Genomic DNA, 10,554 nt, shown 5'->3' with positions numbered 1-10,554 from the left:
TGTGGAGCAGACACTGCCTCTCCCTCAGGCCCTCCTCCTGCAGTGCATGCTGGACACCCCCACCCCCATTCCCAGCATCTGCATCTCTATGGAATCCAGAGAAGTAACCACCTGACACCTCCCCTGCTCCAGCAGCCTCACTCTGTGAGCGGTGGGCGTGGGTGTGCACTTCTCAACTCCTTCACCCTTTGCATGGAAAAACTCAGATGTGCAGGTTCTACACTGTCTCCCATAAAATGGTGACTGGCTTATTGATACACCCTTTCCTGGCTGCCTTCCTTTTTCTGTATCAATTCCCCAACATCCTAGCGGTGTTTCTCAGAACCCCTGACCCCAAATTATCTGTAACTGAATTCTTGTCTCAGGCTACAACTACAGAAGCCCAAACCAAGATACCCTGAGTTGTCTTCATCATCTCTAGGCCCAACTTATCCTTTTCCCAAGACCCCACCAGCTACAAATCATTGCTGGTGCCAAGGGACCATGAGAACTATTTGGACTGAAGGCAAATCTTCACTGGCTCACAGGTGATTTGGGGTGAGAGTTGTCTCTCCACTCCTGGAGGATTATCAGTCAAAGCTGCACAAGGAAGAAACCTCATAAAGGGTAACCATGGGAGAGCAATAGTAAAGTGTGGGTAAAAAGGAGGATGTTGGGTAGAGGAGCTGTCTCGAGAACCATAAAGAAGCACAAGGAAGAAACCTCATAAAGGGTAACCATGGGAGAGCAATAGTAAAGTGTGGGTAAAAAGGGGGATGTTGGGTAGAGGAGCTGTCTCGAGAACCATAAAGAAGCGTTGGAAGCAGGGAGGAATCAGGAGTTAGAGAGGGCTGATGCAACCCTGCCTTGCTTCTGTTTGGCCCTGAAGGGACGCCCCAATTCTTCTGCCTTTAAACTCACTGCTGGCTGCTCTGCCCTTTACAGAACCTGCCTCATGTCTGCATCCTTCTCAACCAGCTTTTGATAAACTGGCTTTTGGTCTTTTCTCTCCTCTAGTTCTTGGTCTATTCCAACACCATTGGCCTTTAGCCTTGGATCCTCTTGTGATGCCTGTTCCCAAAGGGGATCCTCTCCCAGGGTTCACACCCTTATACCTGCTCCCATGCAGAGCCACCAGGCCATTTTGGATCTCTATGTCAGTGTGATGCTTCCTGTATTTGTGTAGCAATCAACTGCTTTTCTAAACTGCCAAGGAGCCTTTACCCCTTTGTAGTGAGAGCTGTATTCCATTTTGAATTCTTTGAAAGTTACAAGCTGTTTTAGAAAAACATGAACAAGAACTAGGAATCAGTCAGTTATCTCGCTGCCCCTCATTCTCAGTCCCCTGCCACTTTGATTATTTGTTTATTACCAGATCCTTCTTTCTGTTTAAACATCTTCCTCACTGTCTGGCAGGCAGAGCCGTCTCCAAGGCACACGCCACAGCGGTCCTCTGTGGCGTTGGAATCAATCTCATAGTCACAGCCGACCATCTGTGGAGAAGAGAGGTTGAGGGTAGAAGACAGAGGCAGGGGACGCCACACCCACTTGACCTGGGACTTCTCCTTTCCCCCTTTGTTCTTTGTAAGACTAGGCAGGCAGGTACAAAGGTACAAAGACAAATGTTTATTTCCTTTTCCTGGTGGCAGCCAGAGGAATAACCAAAGCATCCACCAATGGTAAAAGGACATACTTGCTTAGAGGGCAGAGAGGCACATACTGACTGAGGTCTCCAATTTCCCAAGTCAGAGGCAGAACTGAACACAGTTCCAAAAATCTAACCATAAAAACGTCTTGGAATTGGAGTTGTTGGAGCAGCAAGTCTTTTTCAGATGTGTTCCCCGCCTGAAAAAGGGGAGCGATGAAACTGGATGTTCTGTAGCATCCGGTAGCAAAGAATCACCACACTTAGGTTGAAAGTCACGAAACACACCTGAGCTTCAATTAAACTTCCCTGTTGCTTGCTTTCTTCTAGGGCTACAGGTAAAACTATACTATATTCCTTTAGTCATAAATTTCTTTCCTGTTTGGGAAGAAGAATTGGGCCCAGGTAGGTTTCTTTATTATCAAAGATCATTTTCTTTCTAATATTAATGCCACCTCAAATCTACTGAGAGGAAGAATGGTTTGGGTCTTTAAATATACCCACTACCAGCTTACCAGGGAATTACTGCCCACCAACAGAAAGAATGCATGCCTCAGGTTAGCCATCTCTAAACTCCTTTTGTTCCAAACACTGTGCTACTTGACCCAGCTGGGGAAAAAATGAAGTGCTAAGAAATTTTCAGAAAACCAAAACTTGATTACGCTAGTCACAATGAAAAGAAGAGGAATGTTCTGGAAGTTTGCCTTCAGTGGTTAGGAGTAAAAGGCCAACCCTTCACCAGTGATGTATTACATTGAGCCTGAGCATCCTCTAATAAGCTGACCTTTGCAGTCACATTTGCAGTGATCTTCACTCCTTCACTAATTTGGAATGAGCCAGGAAAATTGACTCTTTTTAAATCTCTACCAAGAGGGAAACAGGTAAAAAAAAATCTGAAGAATAAAGGAAAGAAAGCCAGAAAAACAAATAGCGTGAGACCAGGTCTTTCTTCCTGAGTGGATGATCATGTTTCTCCAGCAGTATTCGCCTTGACCACTGGGGGGACAAAGTTTGGGGGAAGGAGACACACCCATGTCCCCAATATGTTGTCCCACAGCTTAGTAGGTGGGTTCTTGTGGAGACCTCACCCAGTTTGCTTCTCCTGTCAGCTGCACACTTACAAGAAAACTGAATTAAGCATGTAACAGAAGGTCTGTGAAGGCATAGACTAGTCTTCCTTGTTGCATATAAAACATAAGGGGCTCTCAGGGGAAAATAAACAGACTTCAAGCTCCTCTCTCACACCACGTGCTCTGGTAATAGGGCACACAACCATATGGTCTTTCTGCCTTCCGCGGAATCAGAGGTGGCTGTGCTGCTGCTACCAAATGTGAACAATGACTTCAGCATGGTTCTCTGAGGTGACACTGGGGATGCCAGACCGCCACCCCAATGCACAGCATTTTTGAAAAAAAAGATCACTTTTATTTCCCACATCATTAGTTCTTAATTTTGAAATAATATGCATTGAAGAGGATACTATCTTGAGTATTACTTAGGGAGATCAGGTCCCAACCTTTCACCAGGCATTTAGCCCTCCATGAGTGAATAAGTAACACATATTCTTACCAATTCTCTCTTTTTTTGTGTGCTAAGAGTTAACATTGTTTTACTTCGCAAACTCTCAAGTGACTGTGAACTGACATACACACTGGCATCATGACCTAATCCACTTGCAGGCATTTAGCCCTCCATGAGTGAATAAGTAACACATATTCTTACCAATTCTCTCTTTTTTGTGTGCTAAGAGTTAACATTGTTTTACTTCGCAAACTCTCAAGTGACTGTGAACTGACATACACACTGGCATCATGACCTAATCCACTTATAACGTCATAATTTCTTTCTAAAGTCCCTTGGCAAGGGTAGAGACTGGGAGAATGGCTGGTTCCAAGATGAGATCCATTACCAGCCAATGAGATTTCAAGTGTAACAATAGGGCACGGCTCTGCTTAGCTGAAAAGAACAGGTAAATGATTCTTCCATTTAACAAGTGGGATAGTAGCACAAGGCTTTCCTTGTCATAATTTTTCCAGTAAGTATTTGTTGTGGATTAAACTATATTCCCCAAAAGATATGTTCAATTTCTAACCTCTGATACCTGTGAATGTGACCTTATTTGGAGATGAGGTCTTTGCAGATACCATCAAATTAAGATGAGGTCATACTGGATTAGGGCAGCCCTAAATTCAATAACTGGTGTCCTGATAAGGAGAGAGAAATTCGGAGACAGAGACATACAGTGGGAAGATGGCCATGCAAAGACAGAGGCAGAAATTGGAAGTCAGAAATGTCAATAATTTTCTGCAACCACCAGAACCTAGGAAAAAGCAAGGAAGGATTCTTCCCTAAATAGCCACATGTAGCTGGTGGCTACCCTACTGGACAGCACAGGCCCACAGTATTTGCTAGCTAGTAGGAAGGGCATCATATTAATGAAGGATGTTTTCTTTTAATTTCTTTTTTTTAAAAAAATATTTGATGGGGAGATGGAAGACCCTGAGTAGTCTCTAAGTAGCCACAGTACTTAGCCCACCAGCCTCTTATAACCATCCCACCACCTCCAATGGCCCCCAAATTTACCTTCCACTCCTGTGGCAATTTCAGATCCTTCTGTGACTAGATCATTTTCTGTCACATTACACAACCTCCTTGTCCCCTTCATACCACCCAAATATCTCATATATACTTTTTAAGAGATGAATGATACTGTCCCTATGCATACAAAGTATTTAGATCTAAAAGATAATTTTAACATTACATTCATTTCTTGGTGACTAAAGTTCACAGCTCTTGCTGCATATGATAATGACCTGGGGAGATTTTAAAATATCATTGCTCAGACCCCAAATCCTATGGATCCTGAATTAATAGATTTGAGATAAAGCCCAGACATCGGTAATTTTTAAAAGCTCTCCAAGTGATTCTAATACATAGCCAGGATTGAGAACAACTGCGTTAGACAGGGGTGGAGCTGTTTTGGCCTGAATGATTTAAATAAATCTCTTCCCATTCTGGGAAACACATCTATCTAAAATATATTACTTATTTTTGGCTCTTTCTAGCTACAATGATAATTAGTTGGTTTCAAAGAGAATTTTGCCTGAGCTCTTTCAAACTTAGAGTCTGATTATAGCTTTTTGTTTAGCTCACTCATTCCTGGGAATCAACATCTTGCCCCTGAGTTTTGGTCACCACTCAAACAAAACAAAAAGCAACCTTCCCAGAGTGCTGAACATTTATGGGCAAGAGCATTTCTTGGCGGGGGATGGGGGGTGGGTGGGGAATTTTATCCAGTGGAAAAAAATGGTAAGTATTTGCAAAAACAAATAAAATTTATTAAGAGTTTATTGTGTACCAGGGCTTCTGTTAAGGGCTTAACATACATGACCTTGTTTAATCTTTTTGACACTCCCAACTAGGTAGAAACATTAATATCCCAATTTTATGACCAAAAACTGAGTCTTAGAAATATGTACAGGATACACTGCTAGTAAACGATGGTGTTTAGTTCATATTCTAGAGCCCCAGCACCAAACCATTATGCTTACTAATAGTTAATTAGGTATTCCTATACAGTTTTCATTTAATTAATTAAAAACACCTCATTAAACTGAGATTTATGCTTAGGTGTTGGATCACAAGACTTGTTCAGCGGTTCCTTGTAAAACAGACTGCAAGCAATGAGAAGCAATTCTTCAATGGTTGTACACGTAAAGCATTAACAAAAAAGGTCTAAGTAATTCACATACAGGTGGAGTTGATTAAAAGAGTGAGTGTGAAAAAATTACACAGAAATCAGAAGCCTGGTTTATAACCACCTATCATGCTGTCTTTCTTTCTGAGAAGATCATGTTGCTAATCAATAGAGAATTAAATGTAAAAATGCTTTGTGAAAAGTACTATACAAACTATTACTGATTTCAGTTTTTCTCAAATTTAATGCCACTAAAATAAGCTGGGCTGCCTTTTCTTAATAATTCCTCTGTTAATTTGGTTCCCCTTCAATATGACCCTGAAAAATGCCTAAAATAATAGCGTAGTTTACATCAACAAATTAAGAAATGAAAGTGACAGCAGGAGGAAAAAACTATTCAGTTCAAAACTATGATTTTGATGAACACTGAGAAGTCTTGTCTTCTTGTCTCACAGACCATATATAAAAACCAAGCCACATAATTAAGAAATGAAAGTGACAGCAGGAGGAAAAAACTATTCAGTTCAAAACTATGATTTTGACGAACACTGAGAAGTCTTGTCTTCTTGTCTCACAGACCATATATAAAAACCAAGCCACAGGTAAATGCCAAGAAAGCACACGCTTAGATATCTGATTCTTAAATTAATAAAAATCACAATTTTATAAAGTTGTAGATTAAGGAAACATACCCAATACCTTACATATGCCATTAATACAGACATTTCTGCTGTTTCCTCCTTCGAAGCAAGGGGTACCATCAATGACAGCATCCAGCATTTTCTCAGAAAACTGGCCGTCTATGGGTCGGCAGTACAGCTCACAAGGATGTGCTGAAGTGAGAAAAAGACAGGTCCTTGGAAATTAGCTTTTTAGCTCAGCACCCTTCCCCCAGACTTCCTTTGTACTCATGACCCCCGAGTGTCGTTTAATCTGGTGATTCCATCTATTACCTTTCTGAGACACATGCTGTAATGTAGGCTTTTTACTTTTTTCAGTTAAATAGTTTTATAATGAATTACATTTGGAAGATAAAAGTCCTATGCCCTGTGTTATAAACAATGAGACCTTTCAATGCAACATTAAACTGTGCTTGTAAAAATAAGGCACTGAATATCTAAAGTTAACCTGGAAGATAAGTCATAGCAACCAGTGCTGCAGGATTCCAGGTGACCCTGATGTCTGCCCATTGTTTACAGCAAAGTAAGTAGAGCTCCAGGGATAGGCGGTCCTCTCTCATATGGCCAGATCATACTAACACCACCGTCACCATCACCACCATCATTACCCCATCCCCAACAAATGTTTTCCCTTATTCTCCTCAAGTCCGAGGAGTGCTTGGACACAGACTGACAACCATGCAGAAACAAAGCACCTACTTTTTTTGCGAAAGCTGAAGCCAACCTGTTTATCATAGTGGTCCATCCCATCACCCTGGGTCTTTCATTGAATCCACACTAAGGTTCAGTTTTCTACTGCCTTGTGAATGTAGATAGGGGATTCTACAGCACAGGAACTTTTACTTTATGAAGTATGTAGCCATACATGTGTGCACAGAATAACCAGAAAGATGAATAACTTTTTTTTTTTAAGGGTTGGAGAAGGAAGACCATACTGGTGTGCTGGACTTTTTTTTTTAATTGATGTACCACAGTTTATTTAACTAGTCTCCTATTGATAGACACTGAATTTTTCCTGCTTTTGCTATTACAAACAATGAGAAAATGTACATACATAAATCCATACAGTACAGATATATCTTTAGATGAATAACTTTTAAAATGTAAATTGTGTTAAAATTTTTAATAGGTAATACATGTACATGATAAGAAGAATTCAAATAGGAATTTTCTTTTGAATGTTATGTGTTGTTTTCTTCACGTGAGAAACTCGAGAATGTCTTCTTCGGAGAGGCCCTTTCGGGGTCTCTTCTGGATCTGGTTATTGTGCACAGGGTTGTTAGTCTCTTGGTGCTTTCACTAGCTGAGGGCTCAATGATACCAGCTATTGGGCCATTTGTCATGGGTAACAATTGCAAATCCAGAGTGCACAGTGACAGCTGTGTCTGCTTGAAGATGCAACGCTCCACATGGTAAGGAAATAAAAGTGTAAAACTCACACAAATGTAACTAAGAGCAAAAGCTCCAAATTCTGAAACTCTAGATAAACTTGAGATAGATGTCAAAAATATCTGTTTGAAGCTTAAAGAGGAAAGGTAAAAGCAAAGAATACCAGCTGATTTCATACAAGGTGCACTGGATAAGTTGTCTGAGAAGACAGACAAAGTCAAAATAAGCCAAAGAGATACTGGAAAAAGTGCCCATGGAAAAGGCCAGAAGACTCTGGGGACAGGCACTGCATAGGGTTGTTGCGAATCCCCATTCCTGGCAGCACGTTTAGCTCTGTCACTACCCAAACTGGGAATAGAAGTTCCTAGAGGGAGCCACTTGGGAGCAATTCTGCTCTCCCAGGGATGAGACCATCTATCCAGGTGCCGAATCCAGGGAATCATTTCATTATGACTTTGATTTGAATTATAAAATCTGGATTCGGGATTTTGTATTTGGGCACATAAAGCAAAAAAAAGAAAGTAGACCTGAATAAATTCTGGAGCTTTTCAAAAGGAGCTACCTGTTTCAAGGCTGCTGGGAAGGGCTGGGACTAGAGTCACCTAGGATGCAAAGTTTAAGAAGACACTCACTCTCGGTGTCATTCAAGGCGTGGATCCTCATAGTGACTAAACCCCCCTCCAGTGGCAAGTGCTGCACCAAATTCCAGAATTGTGAAGTTCTGATAAGATAAGTCATAGCAACCAGTGCTGCAGGATTCCAGGTGACCCTGATGTCTGCCCATTGTTTGCAGCAAAGTAAGTAGAGCTCCAGGGATAGGCGGTCCTCTCTCATATGGCCAGATCATACTAACACCACCATCACCATCACCACCATCATTACCCCATCCCCAACTAATGTTTTCCCTTATTCTCCTCAAGTCCGAGGAGTGCTTGGATACAGACTGACAACCATGCAGAAACAAAGCACCTACTTTTTTTGCTAAAGCTGAAGCCAACCTGTTTATCATAGTGGTCCATCCCATCACCCTGGGTCTTTCATTGAATCCACGCTAAGGTTCAGTTTTCTACTGCCTTGTGAATGTAGATAGGGGATTCTACAGCACAGGAACTTTTACTTTATGAAGTATGTAGCCACACATGTGTGCACAGAATAACCAGAAAGACGAATAAATTTTTTTTTTTTTTTTAAGGGTTGGAGAAGGGAGACCATAGTGGTGTGTTGGACTTTTTTTTTTTTTTTTTTAAATTGATGTACCAAAGTTTATTTAACTAGTCTCCTATTGATAGACACTTTGAATTTTTCCTGCTTTTGCTATTACAAACAATGAGAAAATGTACATACATTAATCCATACAGTACAGATATATCTTTAGATGAATAACTTTTAAAATGTAAATTGTGTTAAAATTTTTTTTTTTTTCCTTTTTGTCTTTTTTCGTGACCGGCAATGGGATCGCAACCCTCAGTGTTGCGCCCGCGCCTCGCTCAGCCAGTGAGCAGCCGGTCTGTATGTGGGATCTGAACCCTCGGCGGGAGCGCCGCCACGCTCCCAAGCGGTGCACTGTAGCAGTGCGCCACCGGGCCGGCCCTGTATTAAAATTTTTAATAGTAATACATGTATATGATAAGAAGAATTCAAATATGAATTTTCTTTTGAATGTTATGTGTTGTTTTCTTCAAGTGAAAAACTTGAGACTGTCTTCTTCGGAGAGGCCCTTTCGGGGTCTCTTCTGGATCTGGTTATTGTGCACAGGGTTGTTAGTCTCTTGGTGCTTTCACTAGCTGAGGGCTCAATGATACCAGCCATTGGGCCATTTGTCATGGGTACCAATTGCAAATCCAGAGTGCACAGTGACAGCTGTGTCTGCTTGAAGATGCAACGCTCCACATGGTAAGGAAATAAAAGTGGAAAACTCACACAAATGTAACTAAGACCAAAAGCTCCAAATTCTGAAACTCTAGATAAACTTGAGATAGATGTCAAAAATATCTGTTTGAAGCTTAAAGAGGAAACGTAAAAGCAAAGAATACCAGCTGATTTCATACAAGGTGCACTGCATAAGTTGTCTGAGAAGACAGACAAAGTCAAAATGAGCCAAAGAGATACTGGAAAAAGTGCCCATGGAAAAGGCCAGAAGACTCTGGGGACAGGCACTGCATAGGGTTGTTGCGAATCCCCATTCCTGGCAGCACGTTTAGCTCTGTCACTACCCAAACTGGAATAGAAGTTCCTAGAGGGAGCCACTTGGGAGCAATTCTGCTTTCCCAGGGATGAGACCATCTATCCAGATGCCGATCCAGGGAATCATTTCATTATGACTTTGATTTGAATTATAAAATCTGGATTCGGGATTTTGTATTTGGGCACATAAAGCAAAAAAAAGAAAGTAGACCTGAATAAATTCTGGAGCTTTTCAAAAGGAGCTACCTGTTTCAAGGCTGCTGGGAAGGGCTGGGACTAGAGTCGCCTAGGATGCAAAGTTTAAGAAGACACTCACTTTCGGTGTTATTCAAGGGGTGGATCCTCATAGTGACTAAACCCCCCTCCAGTGGCAAGTGCTGCACCAAATTCCAGAATTGTGAAGTTCTGATATTTGCCTTAGTTTTACTCCCTCTGGGTTTTTGCTGTGTTTGACTCACTCCCTGAAGGATAAAACCCTCCAGAGATGTTTGCTAGTCTTGTAAAAGAAATGTTAAAATAGCGGATGACATATATTATTTGAACATTATTTCCCAGATTTTGTTGTGCTTTACAGTGGTTATTTCATTTTAACAATCACAACACCCTTCCAAGTTAGTTTATTTCCCATTTCATAGATGAGAAAATTTAGGCATAGAGAGATTGTTTCCCAATATCTCACAGTTTGAGTGGCAGAGCTAAACCTAGTGGGTTAGCTTCCAAGCCCCACTACTAACCCTTAACTTATAGGCACAAAATTTTCTTTAACAAAAAACAATTGTCTTTGATGGAACCTTTAAAGTAACCACTCTTCACATTACGAGGTAATGCATTTATTCATGAATCATAAGGCTATACCAAGCAAAGTTGGCAGAATAACCTGATTCCATTTTAACTCTAAATCTCATGGGGCTTAAATACAGGGAGAATCACTAGCCTCTGGAGCCATTTATTTCTAGAGAGCAGATTTAAAAGTTTAGTTC

General features: G+C 41.1%; 1 protein-coding gene across 1 annotated transcript in view; it reads right to left on the bottom strand.

The window, feature by feature from the left end:
• Window positions 1-1,351: 1,351 nt before the first annotated feature.
• Window positions 1,352-10,554, bottom strand: part of LOC103609648 (A disintegrin and metalloproteinase with thrombospondin motifs 12) — a gene marked incomplete at both ends in the record, with an annotated part of 79,125 nt that continues 69,922 nt past the window's right edge. Inside the window, 2 exons of the mRNA XM_008593949.1 lie at window positions 1,352-1,472; window positions 6,021-6,154. Of these exons, the coding sequence (XP_008592171.1) occupies window positions 1,352-1,472; window positions 6,021-6,154 (255 nt within the window). The remainder of the gene's footprint in view (window positions 1,473-6,020; window positions 6,155-10,554) is intronic.

Source organism: Galeopterus variegatus, unplaced genomic scaffold, assembly GCF_000696425.1.
Source record: "Galeopterus variegatus unplaced genomic scaffold, G_variegatus-3.0.2 Scaffold9896, whole genome shotgun sequence".
Classification (NCBI taxonomy): domain Eukaryota; kingdom Metazoa; phylum Chordata; class Mammalia; order Dermoptera; family Cynocephalidae; genus Galeopterus; species Galeopterus variegatus.
This window is presented reverse-complemented; position numbering and strand designations above follow the sequence as displayed.